The sequence below is a fragment of the Esox lucius genome, chromosome 22 (assembly GCF_011004845.1).
Source record: "Esox lucius isolate fEsoLuc1 chromosome 22, fEsoLuc1.pri, whole genome shotgun sequence".
NCBI classification, from domain to species: Eukaryota; Metazoa; Chordata; class Actinopteri; order Esociformes; family Esocidae; genus Esox; species Esox lucius.
The window spans coordinates 11,005,677-11,029,569 of NC_047590.1; the positions used below are offsets into that span (position 1 = coordinate 11,005,677).

A 23,893-nucleotide genomic window follows, 5' to 3' on the forward strand; every position below is an offset into this window, starting at 1 on the left:
CTTTGAAACTTGATGGACGAACTGTACTGACAACGAAATATTGCTCTCGATTTCGATTTGCATAACGTAGTTCACAAAGCGTAGTGGTTAGCTATTCAACTGTGTTTTCTAAAGAAACGAACCAGCCATGTAATGATTGGAGTCATTGTTTTCATTGTAAGTACTGCATAGCTAGCCACCTAACCTCTTTCTACTTTAATAACGAGTTGAATGTAATGTAGCGACCCTGTTATACCTGTTGTTGGTTTGGATGTTAGCAGGGACCAGTTTCGAGAACCGAGTAGTTTCGACTAATTGGTTTGACAATCAGGAAAACTGACACCACACCTCTACACATGAATCACGTACAACAACACTGGATTTTTAAATAGCGTAGTGGTAACAGACACAGTCTGCCCCATAGGAAACCGCTTATCGAATCCAGCCATCCCTTCTAATGCGCAGAACGCGCCTCTAGTTATTCGGGCCAGAGGAATCATTCCCACCCAAAAGAACTAGTGCTCGTTGTTTGAACATGTTTTATTAAATTATTGTCAGTCTCCATGGTACATACTTTAATATGTTTGGGTCTTTGGTGTCCAGTAATGATTATCCCAAATAAATCTTCGGTATTTTATTTATAATTAAATTGCACCCCATAGCGGTTCCCGAGCACATACGAGGTCAGTGACGTAACCCTATAGTTGCCTATTTAACGCTTTCATTTACTTCCCAATGCTAGGGTGTGGGAAATACTGATCACAGACCTGTTTTGCGCTCTTTTAACGTTTAAAGTTTGAATGAGAGGTTCGGTTTTCTGATCCTAGATCAGTAGTTCAGGGTTGAAGGTAGAATTACATATCGCAGGCTGTTGCTTTTTCCCCGGGGGTACTAGCCATTCTCTCCAGTCAAGCAGGGTGATGGACAAAGCAACATTAACCACAGACAAACTCTACCCGGATCGATGTCTCTGTGTTCTCATCGACGCCACCTGGGAAATGGCATGAGATCTCCGTTTTTTCTCACGCCTTCGCTCTCTCTGTATAGGTGCAAGTGTGGAATCAAGGGGTAACGGAAAGGAAGGGTACCATGAGAGTTCTTTTGTAGCGCGAATACACGGTGCTCAGCTGAATGGGGAAAGGGTTTGTGCTCCAGAAGTAAATCAGCGGGCAGTAAGCTAGTTCACCAACACAAAACCTTAGGGTTTGTGAAAACTGCAGGTTTGTGAAATAGCAGAATACGGCTTATCTGACAGGTAGGCTGTTGTTTGAATACCATCGTTTGTACTGCGATTTCATACTTTGTTTCGTGTATGTACCTGTGTTTTAATGATTCCTTACGAATATTAGTTATTATTGCTATTATTGTTAACGCTAATTTTTTACAGCAACAAATACCCTGGCATCGCTAATACACTGACTCAGTTTGAAGTGACCGAAGTGTCATCAGTATTTGGTGTCATATAGGCTATGTGCAGAAAAACATTATTGTATATAGGAAAAGAACAGAAACATTGTTAAAAAATGCATGCGTTACTCAAAAGCTATGTTTCAAGACTGTTGGTGGTCGACTATGTATGTCAAACTCTCTGACATTGGACCAGTGAGGCTGTGGTGATGATGTCATGTCTCTTCTCAGAGTGCTGTGAGAGGCCATTCACTCCTGGCTGATAGGATGCCATCTTCCTGATGCTGGTTTGTACAGGTAAGATCTGAGTGTCTGTGTTCACATTTTACAAGGAGAATTTGACCAACTGGGCACCTTTTGTCAGTTACGTTTAACTTAAGGGGTAGGAGTTCAGTGTTGGGTTCATGGTTATGTTTGGGGACGATAGGAAATTGTCATGGGAGCACATTTTGTGTCCCCAATCTTTGACCCAACATGAGTTGGGTCAAAAATTTATATCTTGTAATTACTTAAAGCTGTGCTATAAATAGCTTTAAGAAATTCCAAGATGTAAAAGCTGTTCTAAGCTATACTGAACACTAATATAAATACAACAACATGTTGGTCCCATGTTTCATGAGCTGAAATTTTCCACAAATGTATGCACAATTGCTTATTTCTCTCATTTGAAATCCTTAGATTAGGGCCTAGCAAATTTCTAAAGAAGATGAGGTTTTATCGCTACATTATTACATACAGCAAGTGGCGCAGCTGTCCTAGATACACTCAGAGATCAGGATTGAGTCAGGCCGAGAAGTACTTTAGAAGAGAGGGATGGGGAAGAGTCTCGCATACACTACCTGGCTAAATTGTCCCCTGATGGAAAAATATTGTTGCAGGAATGATATTTGAATAATTAAACGCCCGTGGCTTTAAAATTGCAGGCTCACTGAGATTTATTCCTGTGGAAAGTTAGAAGCCTCTCTCACACACACACACACACACACACTCACACTGCAACAAAATATTAATATCATTATTTCAAAGAAGATACTGCAAGTCTCTACTCATCTCTAAATGACAGTGTTTCTGAACTGCCTGTAGACAATCTGACAGGTAGTAAAGAGACACTATAGAGATGCTTCCTCTAGTCAGCCCTCTCCAACACAGTCTCTCTCTTTCCTCCTGGTTAATAATTAATGGAGTTTTTGAAATATCTCTCCTGTGGGAGCACTGATTCATTTTAGGTCATACAGGACAGGTGTGTGTGTGTGCGCGTGTGTGTGTGTGTGCGTGCATGCATGTGTGTGTGTGGGGGGATGTTTTGCTTCACAGTCAAATCGCTATGTCACTTCGAGGCTGCTTGTGCTGTGATGGCTTGGTTGCTGTGATGGTTAGAAATGGGTAAATCCTATAGTTCACTTCTTAGAGAAAGGCAGCGATTGAAACTTCACGTTACGTTTGACAGCATCATCCTGCCCATTTGACTACATTATTTTGACAGCATTTTCCTGCCCATTTGACTACATTATTTTGACAGCATTTTCCTGCCCATTTTACTACATCATTTTGACAGCACTTTCCTGACCATGCCGTTTCTAATGTTGACCTATATTGATGTACAGACCTGTCTGCTGGACATGGTAAATGTAGAATGTCCTATGGTGGCATTGAACAGGTTTGCCCCTCTCTAACACTGCCTTGTTTTGTGCTTGGCACTGGACGAAGGGATCTGAGTTTTGTCCTCTAACTCCTCTTTCTTTAGAACATCCAAACCGAAGAGGATTTGAGGCCACCCCTAGGCTTTGCACGACCCTGCCCCCTTCTTGGTCTTCTCCCCCGTCTCTGCTTCTAGCTGCCAGCTGATGTGAGTTGTAGCCCCAGGGCATCTATCCACAACGTGTCTTTGAGTATCACCGCTGTGTCGATATGGGGTCTGAGTTTATTTTCCTTGGTCACTGTGGCTGCACGCGAAAAAACTAAGTCATTGAAGGAATTGCCCTTTGCAGGTGTAGAACCTATTGCTGATCGTAAGTGTTGCGCCCTTTCAGTGGCCCGTCAAGTTGTGGTGAAATTGTACCGCTTAACTCGGGGGCGTTTACTGCTGAGACGTGTACACACACAATGTCCACAGCCCTCTGCCTGTGTGTGTGTCGTGTGGACCCAGGTTTTGATGGAGAGTCATCGCCAGTTTAATGTCAGCGGGAACAGTAGTGATAAGCGGAGGACTTCTTGCCACAGTCATCCTGCTCTGTATCGTAGCGGTGCTGTGCTACTGCAGGCTCCAGGTAACCGTGTGTGTGTGTGTGTGTGTGTGTGTGTTTGTTCTAATCTGCAAATACTTTAATGAACAATAACTGATTGGAAAACCCCCTCCCTTCCCTAACTCCAGTACTACTGCTGTAGGAAAAATGAGTCGGAGGTGGACTTGGCCTCCGTGTCTGGAGGAGGTGGCAAAAGAGGAGCAGGAGAAAGCCGAGGAAGGGAGGCCCAGACTCAGGCTAACTTTGCCTGCAATGTTTGCAGAACCTCAGGGATGGATGGTGCGGCTGTCACACCTCTCTGCCTGGAACCCCTGGAGGTTAAGGTACATTACTTAACACCAACTCTGACCCTAGGCTTAAACATAGACCTGGCAACATACACAGGATCTCAATGAGTCGTTCTGTTTTAATCATTGCAAACCGGGGGCAAGTCAAACGAACTGGGGCAAGTCAAGTTTACAATGGGCCAGTCAGGTTTGTATTGGACCAGTCAGGTTTATTTTGGACCAGTCATGTTTATATTGGGCCAGTCTGGTTTATATTGGGCCAGTAAGTTTTATATTGGGCAAGTCAGTTTTATATTAAGCAAGTCAGGTTAAAATTGGGCCAGTCAGGTTCATATGAGGCCAGTAAAGGTTATATTGGACCAGTTAGGTTTATATTGGGCCTGTCAGGTTTATATCGGACCAGTCAGGTTTATATTGGACCAGTCAGGTTTATATTGGACCATTAATGTTTACATTGGGCCAGTCAGATTTATATTGGGCAAATCAGGTTAATATTGGGCCAGTCAGGTTTATATTGATCAGCCTACAGCATAGCACCGCTGGTTAGTCTCTGTACCTTAGCAGGGTTGGTCCTGGTTGGTTCTGGACGGGTGACCAGATCCATCTAGAAGTGGTGTTGGAGTGCCAGTAGGGGGCACTCATCCCTCCAGTCTAATTATTACATTTGTCCAGGGCATTATGAACTGGGTGAAATCTTTAAGAATCAACAAGAAATGGGGATGATATGGCTCCCTAATCATCCCCAGATTCCAATTGACCCCTTCATTCCTTTTCCTCCTCCTGTAACTATTCTCCAGGATAAGGCCTCAGAAACAAAAACTTTTCAGTTCAAAGTCTGACAATTTCTCTATCAACCACACATCTATTTCTGCTCTTCTAAAACAATAAATCCCTACGAAACTTTCCTTGTCAGTTTGACTGATTCCACATTTTCCAATATTGCTTTTACCATCCTTGTTACTACAAATGGGTCTCCCAGAAACCCCAAATTATGAGTGATACTTTGGTTCTTTGACTGCTTTCTCTTTTCTCTTTTTTTGAGACCGTATATCACCAGTATGGCATCACTTTTTTACCGATCTAATTACGTTTGCATCTGGTTTATAAGAGCCATAAGGCATCTCAGAGTTTGCAGTATATTCCCAAAATAACACGGCTAAGAGCTGTGTCCAGCCGCTCCACTATGTGCCGTGGTAATCTCTGTCTTCATTGTGTTTTCCAGGATAGCCCTCCTCCACCCAACTACTGCCCCACCTGCTCCCCCTTCTGGCTACGACCAGACATAAAGGACGAGCTGCACAACGGAATCGATCGGCTGGGATTCCATACGTATCACTATGACAACCCCGGCGTGTGCCAATCACTGCCCCTGTCAGTCTCGTCGCAGGCCCCCTTCTTTTTAACCCAGCCCGGCCAATCCCCTTTGAGCTACTACAGCCCTGTGGACACTTGCGCTAACACACCCTGCAGTAACACACGCTCCTACAGTACACCAGTCTGACACACATACACACACTCCTCCCATTGGGGAGCCACCAATTAAGCCCACAGATGGGGGCTCCAGATCGGGGTCAGGGGGTCCTACAGGGGGTTCTTGGACCTGTGGCAGCAGAAGGCTTCTGCGGGCTATCTTGTTTACCATACAGTGAAGGAGTTGAACTATTGGTTAAATAGGATAAACCCAAACAGCAGCACACTGTTGTGTTTCTCCATCTCTCTCTGTGTCTCTCTCTGCCTTTCATTCCCTCTTTTGCCCTCTTTGTCTTATTCGCTATCTTCTACTTGACTTCTTATACTGAAAAAGTGGCAATTGACATGAGGACTGTATGTTTGTTCATTTAAGGTTTGCTTCACTTCTGTAATGTCAATTTACGTTACATTCAATGACTGAAGCTCAAAGATGTATTGTTGTCTTCCGGAGTGCTCCTCTGTCCTAATCTTTTCCCCCCTGGCAGCTGGATGCCTGAACACACACGAATAGTTTCGCGTAACGAGGGCATGTTTCTCAAATTCTATGATGTTGCACTTAACCCTCACCTGTCAAGCCTTCAAAAGGAAACCTGTGTTGCTGAGCACTTCCTACAGAACAGTTTATTAAGACTCTTGATAATATTGATAAAACAGATGTTTTACTTGTCTTTTCACGCAATTTCACACAATGCACTTCCCACTTATAGACTTAACACCGTGGTCTTCCCATCCCTTTGGGATCTTTAGGAAAATATATGTTTACCTGTTTGTGTGTTGATTTGCTGTATAAGGCCACTTCAAATGTGTGTTCACTGCTATGTAGTCAGACACTCACACAAGGACCGTGCTGCCTATTGTACGGCAATGAAGATAACTTTAATATTAAATTCACTGTGTTCCATAATGAAATCCTGTTCATATTAATAGTACACTAAAATGACATAATCCTTCTCAGGTGGACTGCTTCCTGCTAAATGAGCGTTACTATTGTCCTTTCCCCAGCTTGAGATCTTTGTTGAGACGTGGCCACATCGGTAGGATGCAAAAGGGCAAGTTTCCATTGTTGTTGAGCAGGAAGCACCTCTGCAGAAGATGATAACGTTGAGTCGACCTGAGAAAGAACCAAACCCACGCACAATGTTCCTTTTTGAAGATAAATAAAGATGTCTATCTACCTAGACTTGTTTCTTCGCTAATAATTAAAGGCAGACTCAGCATTAAAAGCAGGGTGTCTTCCTCCTGTAGAACCACAAGACCAGAAGTGCTGAGTGGCTGGTTTAGGGCTCTATTCGTTCAGTATTGCTGAAGGTCAGTGTAACGTGGTTGGAATGTAAAGGCAGTATACTGCATTAGCTGAGGCTACATTTCACAAGAAATTCTGCATACGTGGCTGAATCAGTAATTACCTGTATCAAAGTACTGCACTTTCTAAGACACATTCTGTTAACTCACACCTAAACGATGTTATTGAATTGTTTAACACAATTTAAAAAATGTGGCATGAAAACTACATATTGTTAAATATCCAAAGGAATAGTATTTTTAGGAAATCTGGAAAGAGTGGGAAGTTAAATGTAGTCCATGAGAGACGCCAGTGTTATGTCCCGAGTTCTATTAATGAAACTATCACCTCTCTGTTGTTGAAATAAGAAATGAAAAGAAATGAAATATCATGGAGACAGCAGTGCAACTGGTAGTCAAACAAAGCAGCAATGGAGAAGAATTACTAGAACAAATAGAATAAAGCTGACAATATTGTAAGCGGTCAAATGTCAGGCAACACAAGTTGTTTATCTTTGTTTCCCTTCTGTTTGGTTAAAGGTCTCTGGCTCCTCTGTAGATTTGGTGTAGTTCAATGATCAGTCTGTTACACAGAGCTCTGACGGCACTGAGATTTTGGAGGGAAGAGAGGATGCGTAGAGTTGGAAACAGAGTGAGACAATGGAATATTCAAATCAAAAAGAAAAAGTGGGACAGGAATACTGAGAAAGTGAGGGACAGAGAATGGAAAGAGATGGAATGAGCTGAAAGAGAAATATAAATGAACTGGGTGGTTGCAAAGTCTTATAGTTTGGTGTTTAACTTGTTTCTGTGTTACATGTTTGAGACGTTGACGACAGCTGCATGCTGACAAAACACATGTTGGGTTAGTTCATGACAGCTGCATGCTGACAAAACACATGTTGGGTTAGTTCATGACAGCTGCATGCTGACAAAACACATGTTGGGTTAGTTCATGACAGCTGCATGCTGACAAAACACATGTTGGGTTAGTTCATGACAGCTGCATGCTGACAAAACACATGTTGGGTTAGTTCATGACAGCTGCATGCTGACAAAACACATGTTGGGTTAGTTCATGACAGCTGCATGCTGACAAAACAAGTTGGACGTAACGAGTGCACCGGGCACTCTAGCACATGTTGGGTTAGTTCATGACACCTGCATGCTGACAAAAAGGGAGAAACAGATGGGTTGACTCCTGCGTTGTGATTAGTGTACTTGCAGGACCAGTTTAGACTCCTGACAAACTCCTTTCAGCCTGGCCCCCTAGAGACAATAGAACTCGGAGGAACATTTCTCAAAGGGTTATGGTTCAACACATGCCACACGTTCACCAAACAGAACACCATGAACCTGCCCTCCTCTCTTCAGCCCTCTGTTTAAAAATAGACCAACTTTCATTTGTATTTGTGTGCACGTTTAGATTAAGATTAGGTTTGTGGTTTTGGAACCTGTACTTTCTGTTTTCTGGTCCCGACAAGGCTAGAAATGCAAGGCTGTGTGTGTTGATGGGCAGGGCTGGGTTGTGGGGTATCAGGATGAAGAGGTGTGAATCTCTTCACGGGGGGACCAATAGAGAAGGACTGAGAGAAGAGGGGACAGCAGTAGGCGTTTCTCAGTGTCACTCGCCTCATATATGGACCCTGTCAAACCTGTTGATCTACATATCCATGGACTTGTGTGTGTGCTTGAAGTCCACTGCTGTGCCTGCCTGCTTGCTGGAGTGTCTGTGTTACACATATAGAACTTTGCCCTCTCACTTTACCTTTGGACTACCTGGGATTCAGCTACAGCGGACTTAAACGTTTTCTAACTGGAGGTATTTTAACTGGCTTTCACCTGCTGAGTATGTTTGTTGAGTTTCTCTTGGCAGGTACCATCACTGCTGGAGTTAAGCTGTCTCAGGGAGTTGACTTGTATACATCTGTCTGACTGGGAGTTAATACCTTCTGTTTCCTGTTGGAAGTCACCAGTCAGAAGGAGCTCAACTGTGTCTCTCTGACTGGCTGCAATCAACAAGGGTTTTACTTTACGTCTTCAGCTAACCTGTACAGGAGTTTTCCTGTGTAAAGAAGTTCACCTGTGTGACTGGAATACCATCTGACCACCTGGATTAACTAAAGACTTGATCTCCCACTGGGGTTCACCATGCTCAGAGTCAAGCTCTGAATTCCTCCAGCCGTGTGTGTATGTGTCTGTGTGAACGTGAGTCAAGATGATGCAAGAAGTTTCCATCGCGGTAGCATATGACGCCCACATCGTAGACCAGATGACTGAGGAGATCCTGGCCTGCCTCGTGACCGAGTCCTCATCTCAACACATGGTGAGACTAAAACCATTGTACAACCTGTGTTGGGTTGTAACATGTAACATGTCAACGAAAACGATTTTCAACTGTGATGTTCCAAAATAAGTTGTTTTCTCTTTGAAACTCATTCTGATTCCTGTAACTCAGGACCGCGGTTCTATTTAGTCTGTAGAGTTGACCTGTTATAGACTGCATGATCGAAAACGTCTTTTTCTCATTTGGTCTTTATCATATCCTCCACTTACAGTGAAAACAGTTTCTGCTAATTTGGGATCATTAAAAAAAGACATTGCCTTTTAATTTAATAGTGGCATAATGCCAAACATCAGTGCTCCACATTGAATCAGCCCCTTTATGTCTGTCCATCCTTGTTTGCATGACAGAGATTTGACTTTTGTTGCCCTGCAGGTTTCCAATGGGATGGAGAAACAGCCACAGCAGCTGTGTGACCCAATAGACAGATACCAGGTAAGGCCCAACCAACAGTGTGACCCAAAAGACAGATACCAAGTAGGGCCCAACCAACAGTGTGACCCAAAAGACAGATACCAGGTAGGGCCCAACCAACAGTGTGACCCAATAGACAGATACCAGGTAGGGCCCAACCAACAGTGTGACCCAAAAGACAGATACCAGGTAGGGCCCAACCAACAGTGTGACCCAATAGACAGATACCAGGTAGAATAGCCGCCCCCCCAGGATCCCCACTATCTCCTGTCAGATACTCTTCCTGGGGTTCACAGGAAACAAAAAAAGACAAATAACCCAACACTGATTGGTGTGGAGACCCAACCAACCTCACAAATTTAAAATAGAAAAATACAACTAAAACACTTAGTGCAGATTGTTTCTGTGTATTTGTGCATGTTCAACTGCTCATGAACGAGTTTTATTGGTCTTTTAAATTTGATGGTGTTTCATCAGTCTTTTAGAGTTAATTTTGCTGTTTGCTTAAGTTACTGAGGATGGAAGGGAGTTCTATCTGATCATGACTGTACAGTACTGTGTGCTGTAATGGGTTTGTATTAGGCTTAGAGATAGTGAAGTGATACCATGGTGACATGCCTTGTGGAGTATTTAGGGGTATCAGAGCTCCATCTTATTTTATTATTAAACAACTTAAACCCCTCATTGCAGTGTGCAGTAAAGGGTGACGGGTGCTGCTTTCTTTTGAGCCAGCTGTAGTTTTGTTATTTCGTAGTTGCCAAACCAGACCATATAGGGAGTAGAAAGGACTAGAAAAGTAAGGACCCTAGACAGATACCCACTCGTTATCACTCTCACCCCCCCCCCCCCCGCCTAATTAGCCAAGCGTTGCAATACACCCCCTTACACCCAAAACTAGCCCCCAACCCCAGCACCGCTACATGTGCGTTCTCTAGCGGTCTGTACGATGAATTGTGCTTTCTATGAGGTACATGTTGTCTGTGTCCTCTGCTCTGTGTTTCTCCAGACAGAGAACCTTCAGCTGCAGCAGGCCAGTCTGCGTTTAGAGCAGGAGAATGATGTTTTGGCTCACAGACTGGTCACCAGCAAGATCTCCCTGAGGGCTGCCCTTGACCAGGTACCCAACACATCCCTTGACCCCTAAAACACTTGACACCCCAGCCCTCTACTCTCTACATCCTTCCCAGATCCCCCTAATCCCTAGGCGCTTCCCAAGCCACCTAACCCCTAGGCACTACCCCAAGCGCCCTTCTCCCTATACACTGCCCCTAGCTCCCTAATCCTATATAAACGTCTCCTAGGCCCCAACCTCTTAAGCATGTTCCCTAGCCCTCTACCCTATAGGCAATTCCCATAGCCTCAACCTGCTACCCAGTGTCTCAGTGTGTCTATACACTCACAGGCAGAAGACAGAGCTGATGAGCTGACAAAAGAGTTGCTGATTACCAGGAAGAAACTGAAGGATACTGTGGAAGAGAAGAGAAGGAAGGAGGAAGAGACTGTTCAGGTCATTTGTCTTCCATGTTCCCTAATAATGATCTCATGTGATAACATCTCTGGGTAATAACGAAATACTGTACGACATATTTATGAACGGTTTGCCAGCTAAAGGACGCGTTCAGGGGAGAGCTAGACAGGACAGAATCAGAGGTGAAGAGGAGCTCAGGCATTATCTCAGACTACAAACAGGTACGACACACACGCACGCACACACACACACACACACACACAAACACACACACACTCAGTCCTAATAATATGCTGTTTCTCTGTCTGCCAGATCTGTTCCCAGCTGACCCTTCGGATAGAGAGGCAGCAGGCAGCACACAGAGAGGAGCTGCAACACCTCAGAGTGAGAAACGCTGAACGCCTGATGTCACAGTCCGCTCGGCCTGGAGACCACCACTGACCCTGCCTGTCTCTGTCACCATCTCACCTCTCTGTCAGAACGCTGTGTCGGGGTGCTCACGCTGTCAACAGGCCCTAGGTTCTGGTGTCACGGAGGCCGGTGAACTGGACCGGTGGGAAGACCTGGAGAAAGAACCAGACCTGCAGATAGCAGCTACCAGCCAGCCAGACCAGGAGAAGCTGTGTCTGAGCCTCCGGGTCACGGAGCTGGAGAAGGAGCTAGCCCAGACTAAACTACAGATGGTGGAGGCTAAGTGCAAGATCCAGGTCAGCTCAGAGTTTACACTTCGTTAGTGCACACTACTCACTACAAATATCACACTACACACTTATTTACTTCACAGGTTCACAGTGCATACCAGAGTGATATGCATCTTAGAGCACAGTACTCACTCCAGGGCATTACAACGCTTTGCTGTTTCGTGTTGTCCCCGTGTAGGAGCTGGAGCACCAGAAGAGGGCGCTACAGAATGATCTCCACACTGCTCAGGACAGCTGGCTCAATAAGACTCTCAGCTCCATACGGTCGGCCAGAGGCGGCCGGCAGATCAGCAGCCGCCCCAGGGACAGATCCTCAACGCTGGGGGGTTCCCTTCACGGCCTCCCCCTTTCAGCCTGGAGCTCCAAGAGACTGTCATGGGGCCCAAGGGAGGCCCGGGAGGAGTCAAGTGACAGTGAGGCAGGGGAGTGCAGGGCACGCAAGGAAATGGATTGAGGATATAGACATTGGAGTTATCCAAAATTGGTGGTGGTTTCTTTCCCAACTTTACTTGCTATTTTTGTTGTAATTTTTCATATGTATGTAAAGACATTGCTAGCTGCACTGGGTTGGTTGTCCCTGTCATTAAGCATGTAGAAGTTGTGTAGAAGTCCTTACTTCCAGGGCTAACGCTCCTTTATGCATGAACACACACACACTCACTCACTCTCCTCACAGTAAAAACAAAGTAAAATGTAAACTATGCCAACATTTTACAAACAAAGACTTTATTAATCACATAGAATGTCATAATAGATAGCACAGACATACATTGTCTATACATTGTAGCACTTTTGACCAAAGCTACATAGGAGTTGCCTGACAACTCAAACTGAAATATTCTGCTGCACTATTGTTGTGACACTGTGTCAATCTTAGACTGTTTTCCTTCATTGATTGGATCTCTAATTGATCGAATCAAAGCCAATTATGAATTTTGAAGATATTGCCTTACCCACATACGGTCTGGCTCTGGCCCAAACCATTGGATTCTAGGACGAACCAGACAGAAACTTTCAGTTTCGTGGGTCAATTAGATGGTTGGGTTGATCTGCAACCCGAAAATGTGACTCCATACAGAGAACAAACTAGCATGTCTGGGTGTGGCACGGCATTCGGCTATGGCACAAGAGCAAGGGGTTTGGGTTAGCCAGGAAAGAATAGGTCTCTGGCCAAAAGTAGTTCCCTTCAAAGGAATAACATTTAAGGGAAACTAATTTGTTGTTAGACGAATTAGTGTATGTATGTATCAGAGAAGTGACATTTACAAAGGGTTCCAACATGTTGCCTCCTGATATTTTCTGTTAACACAAATAAGACCTGACCCTAATCAGACCACAACACATATTTTAATGATATACAGATTTCCTTAATATGAGACTACAATCCGAATATGGACAAATAAGGACACATTTGGGCACTATGTATAAACAGGGCTAGAGAGAGGCATGTCAGTTCAAAGCAGCAGAGGCATACAATAATTCGATTTGAAGATTCCACAGAAGATTCCACTGAAGGAGGACCAAGCATCTGTACTCCAATTATTTTGTTTTCCCCGCATCCATCACGGTTTTCTCCATTCCTCTCCTCTTACAAACATTTGAGGACATAGAAGTTACAAGTCGTCCCACGCGGGCACCCGCAAAGAGTTCCAACGCGCGCACCTTTGCGCACCGCGCACTGTTCACCTGCGTCACACTGAAAATAAATACACAATCAACAATTCGTTTTTACACGATTATAATCATTTTGGAGGTGGTTATTATGATGTGACATTTATCTCTACATGATTCTGAAAATATGTTACTAGACCAGGTTTTAAAGCAAATCATGGACTAAGTCAGTATAATAGTTTCTTAGCAAAGAGTGATTTCTCAAGCAAAGGTAATATGCATTCACCATCGAGGTTGAAATGTATGTTTATTTTTTTCCCCAAACAGCTTATCTGCATATCTGAGTTCAATTTCGATTATGTGGAGATATCAAAGAAACGTGGTAACTAACTTTATGACTGCAACTGGCCTTTAACAACGTCTTCAATAATTACATTGAGATTATATATGTATACTTACTGATGGCAGCCAGCTGAGTTTCTTCTCTGATAATGGTATTTGCTTATTCTTCAGTTTTTCAAGTACTTCTTGCAACGCCTCAATCTACGTGACAAAGAAAAGCAACAGCCTGATTCAGAAAACTAGCAGGCAACAGTGAGGGATAAATAGGCTAAACCAAAACAACACATTGCCAAGTAAATTAACCAAACAAATTCACCAACAAAATGTTTCTGCAATGTAATGTAAACTTACTAGGTCCTTCTCTTCTTGTGACTTGAGCGGGAATTCAAGCGAGCGAGTATCAAACTCCAAAGAGTTTTCCGCGTGAGCGAGACAGAAACAAGCGCAGCAGGAGGCAGCGAGTAACAGCAGTGTAACGCCAGCCATGCTGCCAAAACCGAGACCGATCGGATGCAGCGGGGTTTTTGCGGTTAGCAATGCTATGGGCTTGACGATGGTTAAACTGGTAAGTCGACTTCATAAGTCTTGGGGAAGATGGGCTTAATTTTATAGCGTTTGGTGCCGTCATGCCGCTACTATAATATTTATGACCACCGACTAAAGCCAACCACAGGCTGGGTTAGGGTGACCAGAGGGACACATGAGGTTGCAATATACAGCCGTTCTCTGATTGAGCACCGCTGTTAACCTCTTTCCAATAATCCCTGGTCAAAGTTCAAACTGTTGACACACATCTTTAATCAGCATCCAATTTCCTGGTGTCTACGTGTGTGTGTGTGTGTGTGTGTGTGTGTGGACGCATGACCTCGAGTTTACTCATTTGGTCCAAGCCAATACTGTACCTGTGCACACAGTGACCAGGCTTGAGACATACGTCATTGGTTTATCACACCAGACCACGAAAAAAAAAAAAAGACTTCTCCCTCACTCTCTGCACCCTCAGAAGCACATACATCTACACCAACTGTATGATTTATTTTGGTAATTTGAAAGTAATGATGAAAGCAGCTCTAGTCCTCTGAACCACAAGTTGTTATCAATGAAATACCAGTATATTTATACTGTATGTGCAACACATTGTATCCCACCGAAGTAGCCCTGTGGTAGTAAACATGGACCTATTGTGCATTGATCTGTATTTAGGAGATCGTCTGACCAAGGCCTGATTGAATAGCACTGTCTTCGAAAAGAAGATTTCAGTTCATGGACACCATCTTGGAGGTCAGTGCAGGCAAGTCTATCTTCTTCACAAAGACAGTACCACCTCCTTCATGGCAGTAAGCAGCTCCACCCTGGTACTGTGTGACACCATGGGTCCTGGAGATGGTGTGGACATGGGTGATATAAGCATACACAAAGACCATGTTCAGGACAGATACTATGTGGAGGCACAATGTTCTGGACAGATACCAGATACGGAGACACAATGTTCAGGACAGATACCAAATAGGTAGAGACGCAATTTTCAGGACAGATACATGATGTACAATATTTCACAATACAAGGCTCAAGAAAGTTCTGATATGAGTTAATTTCACCAGGACCAGTCCTGGAAGATCCTTGAACAAAAAAATCCCACACTGCGTAACATTTAATAAGTATTTATTTTTACATGTACATTTTAGTCATTTGGTTTCCAGAGAAAATTGTAAGTGCAATGAACTAAAGTAAATGTATAACCAGCTATCACAGAGGTCTATTTAAAGGTCACATTAGCTTCTATATTATGAGATGCTTATTGACTAAGACAGAGCAGATTGAACAGATGCCAAAGCAATCTGACAAGACACACCTTTGGGAAATATCTAGTATGGTTCTAGAATTTTCTCAAAACCTCCCTTGGATTGAATCTCTGTTCATACCTTGTTTTGTATCATAATGGTCTTTGCTATAATTGGGTACAGGATTCAAATGTAACATGCACACTCAAATGTAACACTGGTTCAAACCCAGATAGACCACATTTGTCTGAACGTACAGATGATTAATTTAACCATTACCTCTGTTTCGTTGACATAAGAACACCCAAGAGAAATCTGCTTTCTAGATAAAACTCATTGGCTTCTAACAAAGATTTAATTCATTTCAGAATGACTTGCAGATTGACCTCATATTCTGTGATAATAGAGATATTGTTCATTTGAGCATCCAAAAGAGTTTAAATTAACAGCTGAGTAGAAACCTGACTATAAGGTATGACTTAACAAAGTTACACAGAGGCACATTCATAAATACGTTCATACACGTTTAGCATGACATATCGCTATGGTTGAGAGCCATGTCTTTTGCAGATCACTATAACCCTATCTAAGCCTTCATTACATTCACCACTCCTGAAATGACATATGACTTTCTTGGCCTGACACCCAACAACAGTTACAGCCCCCCTTGCAAATGTACCATATTACCATGTTATAAATATAATGTAACTGTGTTAGATTTAAATTCAGTTCTTTGCGGAATTGTCTTGTATTTAATTAATTTGTTTTTATGGTATAAGTAAATGACTCCCATCATTCCCACAGTGCTAGTTTCTCAAGAATCGGGCGTCTCTGGCCTCTGGTCCCCAGCCTGATAGAGGTCATCAAAGTAGTCGTCAGTGTACCGAAGCATCTGGACCACGGCAGAGAGCAGCAGGATGTCAGTATTCACGTCCAACTCAAATTCACGACTGTAGTTCTTCACCGGCACAACACATGACTGGGACACACCGATACACAAGCTCACCTCACGGATCTGAAACACATGTCATAGTACACACACACACACACACACACACATACACACATGCACAGACAGACACACACACACACGCACACACCCACAAGCAGAAAAACACACAGGCAGACAGAGACACACCCACCCAGACAGGCATACAGAGGGACACACAGATCTGTCAGTAGATTAATGCAGGGCATTATATGAGAACCGGGTGTAATTTGACATGTGACCATGCACTCCCTCACCATCTTCTCTATGTAGTGGCTGATGTAGATGTTGGTCAGGTCTTCTTTTACTAGAGGACAGGCTTCATCCACCTTAGTTAACAGGACCAGCAGGGGCACTCCTAGAAACACCATACACATGTTAACATACCAGGAAAACATGTGCTCTACTCTCTCTTATACAAACTCAGTAGATCGGGTGCTGAATCTTCATATATAATCCCAAAAAAACTAAAACAGAATAGTAATCTGGTAGTATTCTTAAATCTACATTTTTATTGCAGCCTGAATTTTTCAGGTCTAGGCCCTATCTATTAAAATGCCTGACAACCTGTGGTTTTTCATCATGGTTGCTAATGGAGCACTGATGTTCACCAATCCTTGTCTTCATTTCAGGTTTGGTGTTAACCATATAGTGAAGGTTAAGCTTGTGCAACAGGTTAGTCTTGATCCTTCACACCCGCCCTGCCACCCTTTCTTACCCTGCTTGTTGACGATCTTGCGGATTGCAGTGAACTTGTCCACCATCTTTGCAGAGATGAGAGAGATCTTGCAGGCATCCAGTACGTAAACTACACAGTGGATCCTGTCCTTCAGGCTGGGCGACTTACAGAAGAAGGAGCTGTCACTCTGGATAGACGTGGATGGGTTAAACTGGGGAGAGAAATGGAACTTACAGTTGTGCTCATAAGTTTGCATACCCTGGCAGAAATTGTGAAAGTCTGGCATTGATTTTGAAAATAGGACTGATCATGCAAGAAATCTGTCTTTTATTTAAGGATAGTGATCATATGAAGCAATTTATTATCACATAGTTCTTTGGCTCCTTTTTATATCATAATGATAACAGAAATCACCCAAATGGCCCTGATCAAAAGTTTACATACCCTTGAATGTTTGGCCTTGTTACAGACACACAAGGTGACACACACAGGTGAAAATGGCAATTAAAGGTGTATTTCCCACACCTGTGGCTTTTTAAATTGCAATTAACTTTATAAAGATGGGAAAGGATATAAAAAGATATCCAAAACCTTGCAAATGCCAGTCAGTACTGTTCAATAATTTATAAAGAAGTGGAACATTTCGTGGATCTCTTGATACCAAGCCAAGGTCAGTTAGACCAAGAAAGATTTCAACCAAAACTGCCAGAACAATTGTTCAGGATACAAAGAAATATCCACAGGTAACCTCAGGAGAAATACAGGCTGCTCTGGAAAAAGACGGTGTGGTTGTTTCAAGGAACACAATACGACAATATTTGAACAAAAATGAGCTGCATGATCGAGTTGCCAGAAAGAAGACTTTACTGCGCCAGTGCCACAAAAAAGCCCAGTCACAGTATGCCCAACAACACCTTGACACGCCTCACAGCTTTTGGCACACTGTTATTTTGAGTGATGAGACCAAAATAGTGCTTTATGGTCACAACCATAAGCATTATGTTGGAGAGGGGTCAACAATGCCTATAGTGAACAGGTGGATCACTGATGTTTTGGGGGGTGTGTGAGCTCTAAACACACGGGGAATCTTGTGAAAATTGATGGCAAGATGAATTCGGCATGTTATCAGAAAATACTGGCAGACAATGTACATTCTTCTGCATGAAAGCTGCACATGGGACGCTCTTGGACTTTCCAGCATGACAATAACCCTAAGCACAAGGCCAAGTTGACCCTCCAGTGGTTACAGCAGAAAAAGGTGATGTTTCTGGAGTGGCCATCACAGTCTCCTGACCTTACTATCATCGACCCACTCTGGGGAGACTTTGCATGACTTGGAGGCATTTTGCCAAGACAAATTGGCAGCTATACCACTTGCAAGAATTCAGGGCTTCATAGACAACTATTACAAAAGACTGCACGCTTTCATTGATGCTAAAGTGGGCAATACACAGTATTGAGAACAAAGGGTCTGCAGTAAAAAAAAATCTTTGTTGCCATGTTTTGTTTTATGATTGTGCGATTCTGTTATGACCTACAGTTGAATGTGAATCCCACAAGAAATAAAAGACATGTGTTTTGCCTGCTTACTCATGTTTCTTTACAAATGGTACATATATTACCAATTCCCCAAGGGTATGGAAACGTTTGAGCACAACTGTAAGCCACAATTTGGGGATTGTGGTTTGGGGATTTATGCTTTCACCAGTGATTATTTGTACAAATCAGGAGTAGGGAAATCTTATTGTAATAGCAGCAATGACTCTATTTTCCTTTACCAGCCTCCACATTCCAGTAGTCTTACCTGATATCGGTCTTGTATATGGCCTTTCAGGACACTGGTGATGTCATCTATGTCCAGACCAGCACCAAGTCCTTCCTCCAGGCCCATGGTGTCGCACAGAACCAGAGGAAGAGCACTCCTGTCCTGCCCCGCCTTGATGTTGTAGGTACGGAACTACAGACAGACAGCTGGACTGTTCAGGGGATTTGTGCACTGAAGCCTTTGGCATGCTTGCACAAATGCGCGCACACACATAAACACACATAAACACACACAAAACACACACACATAAACGCAAACACACACACAAAAACGCACACAGCGTACCTGCGTGGTCAGGCTGGTGCCTGCACTGCCGCTGTTGGCCGGCCCAGTGACATGTCCTTTGAAGACAGAGTTGATGGAGTTGAAGAAGCTGGACTTTCCAGCCCCGACTGGACCTACCAGGAGAACTCTGGCTTGGACCACTGAGTTCACCTCAGGCTTGTAGTTCTGAATGTAGTCCATTAGACGCTGTTTGGTACTGTTAACGATCAAGATGGTTTTGATAATGGTATTGATAGAGATGGACGGAGAAAGTAAGAAATACAGTATCTCACAAAAGTGAGTACCCCCCTCCCATTTCCCTTAAGTGTGTACTCACTTTTGTTGCCAGCGGTTTAGACATTAATGGCTGTCTGTTGAGTTATTTTGAGGGAACAGCAAATTTACCCTGTTATACAAGCTGTACACTCACTACTTTACATTGTAGCAAAGTGTCATTTCTTCAGTGTTGTCACATGAAAAGATATTATCAAATATTTATAAAAATGTGAGGGGTGTACTCACTTTTGTGAGATACTGTAGATGAGCGTCAGACTTGATTGATTTATTGAAGTGTTTTCACTGAACACCAGAATTGCAACTTGATGTGTCATAGTGGCATAGTAATAAGATGCTTGGACAGGTTTTGAGTTCAGACATACCTAAATCCTTCCCAGTTGATATTCCTCCATGGCTTCTCTAGTATGTCGCCACGTTCTGTTGGGAAAAGTAGCCAAACAACAAAAAAGTAGTACGTAAGCCATACAGGTCATTCTTGAACAAAGACAGAAATGGACATTGCGCATTATTTCCACTGTTATCAGGGGAAGGCCCTATATATAATATGTATATAGAAATGTATTAGCTAATCACAACCTGTGAGTATGTCATACATTTTGAGGATTCCACTGGTGTGTCTACATTCAGTATCACTTGGTGTTCGTCAGTTAAAAGGAAAATCATGTTTGATTGATCATAGCATTTGAGTAAAGGCTTTTTAAAGGTTTGGTAACTTTAGATTTTACCTAAACTGTTTCCGTCATTATTTTTACTAATCGCATGATCAAAACTATTTATAATCATTAAGCAATTTAATTTGATTTAGAATGGGATAATGTAGCCTAGTACATTTAAATACAGAAAAAAAATAACTATAATGGAATGTATTTATTCCAAGATGCTGTGCCCAAATTCCACCAACTTCGGGGTCTGGGCCGACTCTCCTCCCAGCATGTGTGTACTTGCGACTGCTTCCTGTTTGAGTGAGCAGTGTGATAATGATGGCTTGATGAGTTGTGCCTCAGAGGACACATCCTAATCTTGACTTTCAGCACAAACAACAAAAATTGTTACTTTGTTACCAAACTTTGCATCTGCGCTGTACGTTCTTAGGTAAATAGCTGGGTTTCTGTAAAATATTCCATGGATATTGTTAAAGCCATTGTGGGTAGACTTGTAAAGGTTTTTGCAGTAACCGTTTTATGTATGGCATACATTATAATCTAAAGAAATCAGACTATGTAGAGAGCAATGGCTGGTTAAGTAGGTACTAATAATTGCGTAGGGTTAGGGGCTGAGTGTTTAAACTGTAGGGGCTGAGTGTTCAAGGTGTAGGGGCTGAGTGTTTAAGCTGTAGGGAAAAGTAAATGAAGGACACTCACGCTCAACTCGGTACACCTCACACTCTGTCAGCTGCAGATCATTGCCATGCATCTCTTCTGGCTCAAAGATGTAGCTGTTCCCTGGCAATTGTTGAACTGTGGCTGTGTTATTATTCAGAAACCACAAGACACCGACATTCAGACCATAGTCTCCATCTATGAAACCATACCGGCCATTGGAGCTGAACACACACAATGGCTTATCCCTCTGGTTTGTGATACTGTAAAGAAAGGCTTGGTCATCGTGGATCTCTATTCTGGACCCGGCATAGTCCTTACTGATGTATCCTCCAAAAATGAACCCAGTCTTGTTGTAAGCCACGAGAATGGTGGGTCCTTGTCCATCACAGCGGTTGTGAAAGGCTTGATGCATGTATCCATGGACGCTGGCTTTAAATGGACAGGCAGACATAGAAAGACAATTGTTACTGAACTAATCTGTTTCACCATGGCTACATCCATTGAGGACATTGAATAAAATGTTCATCAAGCACTATGATTAGTCCATTGCCTGTATGTGTGTGTGTGTGTGTGTATCTCTGTGTGCATATATATATATATCTGTGTGTGTCAGACCTTTGTAAAGCAGGTGGAGTCTAACATTGTTGAATAGAGACAACAGCTTCCTCTCCTGCTCGCCTGACAGACTGGATCCCACAACACTCATGATCTAACCAAAGCACTGAAGTTGAAAGAACAACAAGATTACCAGAGTTTTACATTTTTGAAAATAACAATATGCTGTTGCCATATCCATTTTAAAATATTAATTATTTCAATAAAGAAATACATTATATACATGCCTCTCAAGAATGATTGGTACCCCTGAAAAGGTTGTCTAAAACAGGCAGCAGTAAATCAATGTTTTTCAAAATATGGAATATATTTTTCTTTATTAGTGACTCAAGAATAGCAACCAAAATATTAAGTACAATATATTCTGCAAATTAGAAAATTAGCATGTAGATAATGGCCTGTGTTTTTCTATTAAAGGTGTATTGGCGGAGCTGGGGCAGGATAAGCTTAAAGCAAACCCGAAGAATGATTTAGGACCGCGTCAACGCATATCATTGATGCGACGGTGACTCGTCGAGTGACCGTCGATGAGGCGCGTCTAGCCGGGCTTCGACCTAGTAGCCATACTGTGTTAGCACCCACAATAAAGATTGTTTGCGCCGCTAGTGCATGGTGCCAGTAATTTCAGCTGGTTGTATACCCATCTTTAATGGAATAAGTATACTTAAATGACAAACACATACGGTTTCTTTATTACCTTGGAAATGATGTTAAACTGCAGGATAAAACACCGTATAGCATCAAAACATGCATCACAACATCAATGTCAGGCATTGCATCCATAATCGATTCAAAATACTTTGTTCACTATGAAAACACTCAGAAATGCACACTCGGTAATGTCATCAACGCTAGCTATTTGAATCCTTTTTTTTAGATTAATTCTTACCGTTACTCGATGATGCCGCTGGAAATATAAATATATATCTGATGCGTAGATCCTGGGCTTCAACCAATCCCAAGTATCAACAACGGATTACAGATAGCTAATAGAGATAAAGCTTTTCTTAAAATCAAAAGTTACTTCGATTCCATCAACAAGCTTAATCTCTGAAATTCAGGACCGGACTGTGTTAGTCACATCAGTCTCTTCAACTATAGGGTTGGGCGGAATTTTCCCTCCAGGCGTTTACAGTTGTTTACCCAAAAGTATAACTAAACTGGGCATGTTTTACAAGAATGCTAACAATACCAGCGCTAGTGTATAGCAATAGTCTCTATTTGGTCTTCGCCATTAATCGTGTAAGGTCGCTACAATACTCTTTTTAATGTTTTAAATACGTCGAAAAACCAACATAATGCCTCGTCTCCATGTTCATTTTATTTACTTGGCAAACAAGTTAAACCACGACTCCACCAGCTTATTTCTGAACAATGATGTGACGTGACTCAGCTTTTCTGGGTTTATGATTTAGGAAAATATGTGACAGATGCAATTAAAAACGACCTGCATATACAAATATTCATATAAGAAAACATGAAATATTTATATTTAAATAAACAGTATTGACAGTACCTAAAACCATGCCATACACCTTATCAAGTCCCGATCTGTGCAACAGTCAACATATGCCCCGAGGATGTATACACTGGTTTTCCCTCAGGCCAAACCCAGCAGACTACTTTTTCCACTGCTTTATTGAATATATGTACATCACATCACCAAAAAGACATCTTTATTCTGAAAAGCTCCCTGACCAAATAAACAAGCCAGCCTGCATTACATGTAAGAAATAGACAAGACACATGAAGCTATATGAAATTATAATTACAAGTCTTGATTTATATACATTGTAAAATGTTGTTTAATTTCTGATTTCCTCAATGTCTCTGTCAACTCAAGCATACAAATATCTAGAAATGTCTTTTTAATAATAATAATCTATCCCTCTCTCTCTCTCTCTCTCTTTCTCTCTGTCTCTCTCGCTCTTTCTCTCTCTCTCTCTCTCTCTCTCTATATATATATATATATAAAATGCAAATAAATGAAAATGTGTTTTTCTGGATTTTGTTGTTGTTATTCTGTCTCTCACTGTTCAAATAAACCTACCATTAAAATTGTAGACTAATAATTTCTTTGTCGGTGGGCAAAAATCAGCAGGGGATCAAATACTTCTTTCCCTCACTATATATATATATATTATGTTTTCTAGAATGTATTCTGTGTATTCCTCTTTGTTTTAAGATAGTATTTATGCATTTTCTTACAAGATATTCTGAATTCACCACACAAGAAATGTCAGGTGGCTCAACTTTACAGTTGCAATGAAAATTGATGTTTTTAAATGTACATTTGCTGGTTGCACCACCTGACCATGACTGGTTACGCCACCTGACTGTTTGCATTTTATTATGGTTTATTTTAAAGCTTGGAACAATTTATTCTGCAAATAATATAATTTAAAATGATATATCATTCTCAAATTTCTTACAAAACCATTGTTTTAATGAAACACTAAAGGCTGTAACTAATGTTTTTCTGAACACATCTTTGAGCATATTTTTAAAATAGGGTTGCTACTTCAAATGTAGGAGCTCATAAGCCTGAACATAACTTCAGTGTATTAACTATCAA

At 42.3% G+C, this 23,893-nt stretch overlaps 3 protein-coding genes across 7 annotated transcripts; 2 read left to right on the forward strand and 1 right to left on the reverse strand.

Moving 5' to 3' along the window:
• Window positions 1–117: 117 nt before the first annotated feature.
• Window positions 118–6,538, forward strand: LOC105006748 (protein FAM163A). Of its 2 annotated transcripts, none has more exons than XM_020042246.3 (6): window positions 118–156; window positions 1,618–1,683; window positions 3,131–3,232; window positions 3,533–3,653; window positions 3,758–3,952; window positions 5,139–6,538. In XM_020042246.3, the coding sequence occupies exons 4-6, from the start codon at window positions 3,561–3,563 to the stop codon at window positions 5,415–5,417; spliced, it is 567 nt and encodes a 188-aa protein (XP_019897805.2). In that variant the 5' UTR covers window positions 118–156; window positions 1,618–1,683; window positions 3,131–3,232; window positions 3,533–3,560; the 3' UTR covers window positions 5,418–6,538. The 2 variants fall into 2 exon arrangements, with proteins under 2 accessions (XP_019897805.2, XP_010863712.2); XM_010865410.3 differs by lacking the exon at window positions 118–156 and adding an exon at window positions 733–1,234.
• A 1,862-nt stretch (window positions 6,539–8,400) lies between these two features.
• On the forward strand, window positions 8,401–12,240 carry LOC105006740 (rab GTPase-activating protein 1-like). The gene is made up of 8 exons (XM_010865395.3): window positions 8,401–8,993; window positions 9,387–9,446; window positions 10,432–10,542; window positions 10,828–10,932; window positions 11,031–11,114; window positions 11,206–11,277; window positions 11,373–11,600; window positions 11,773–12,240. The coding sequence occupies exons 1-8, from the start codon at window positions 8,886–8,888 to the stop codon at window positions 12,046–12,048; spliced, it is 1,044 nt and encodes a 347-aa protein (XP_010863697.2). The 5' UTR covers window positions 8,401–8,885; the 3' UTR covers window positions 12,049–12,240.
• Window positions 12,241–15,192: 2,952 nt separating this feature from the next.
• Window positions 15,193–23,148, reverse strand: LOC105006741 (interferon-induced protein 44-like). 4 transcript variants are annotated; one of them, XM_020042110.2, is made up of 10 exons: window positions 22,208–22,816; window positions 21,319–21,424; window positions 21,022–21,132; window positions 20,743–20,844; window positions 19,744–19,798; window positions 19,106–19,301; window positions 18,800–18,952; window positions 17,035–17,206; window positions 16,574–16,674; window positions 15,193–16,343 (listed from the first exon to the last, which is right to left on the reverse strand). In XM_020042110.2, exons 2-10 carry the CDS (start codon window positions 21,407–21,409, stop codon window positions 16,143–16,145), a joined length of 1,182 nt encoding a protein of 393 aa, XP_019897669.1. In that variant the 5' UTR covers window positions 21,410–21,424; window positions 22,208–22,816; the 3' UTR covers window positions 15,193–16,142. The 4 variants fall into 4 exon arrangements, with proteins under 4 accessions (XP_019897669.1, XP_010863700.1, XP_010863699.1 ...); XM_010865398.5 differs by lacking the exon at window positions 22,208–22,816 and adding an exon at window positions 22,835–23,148 and having other exon boundaries at window positions 20,743–21,132; XM_010865397.3 differs by having other exon boundaries at window positions 20,743–21,132.
• Window positions 23,149–23,893: the final 745 nt, after the last annotated feature.

Excerpts from the sequence above, each read along its gene's own strand:
- LOC105006748 (XM_020042246.3), top strand. The coding sequence starts at position 3,561 with ATGTCAGCGGGAACAGTAGTGATAAGCGGAGGACTTCTTGCCACAGTC. Across the intron at positions 3,654-3,757 it reads TGTGCTACTGCAGGCTCCAG|TACTACTGCTGTAGGAAAAA; the intron begins GTAACCGTGTGT and ends CCCTAACTCCAG. Across the intron at positions 3,953-5,138 it reads TGGAACCCCTGGAGGTTAAG|GATAGCCCTCCTCCACCCAA; the intron begins GTACATTACTTA and ends TGTGTTTTCCAG.
- LOC105006740 (XM_010865395.3), top strand. The coding sequence starts at position 8,886 with ATGATGCAAGAAGTTTCCATCGCGGTAGCATATGACGCCCACATCGTA. Across the intron at positions 8,994-9,386 it reads AGTCCTCATCTCAACACATG|GTTTCCAATGGGATGGAGAA; the intron begins GTGAGACTAAAA and ends GTTGCCCTGCAG. Across the intron at positions 10,933-11,030 it reads AGGAGGAAGAGACTGTTCAG|CTAAAGGACGCGTTCAGGGG; the intron begins GTCATTTGTCTT and ends ACGGTTTGCCAG.
- LOC105006741 (XM_010865398.5), bottom strand. The coding sequence starts at position 21,409 with ATGAGTGTTGTGGGATCCAGTCTGTCAGGCGAGCAGGAGAGGAAGCTG. Across the intron at positions 19,302-19,743 it reads ATCAACTGGGAAGGATTTAG|TACCAAACAGCGTCTAATGG; the intron begins GTATGTCTGAAC and ends GATCGTTAACAG. Across the intron at positions 18,953-19,105 it reads GCACCAGCCTGACCACGCAG|TTCCGTACCTACAACATCAA; the intron begins GTACGCTGTGTG and ends GTCTGTCTGTAG.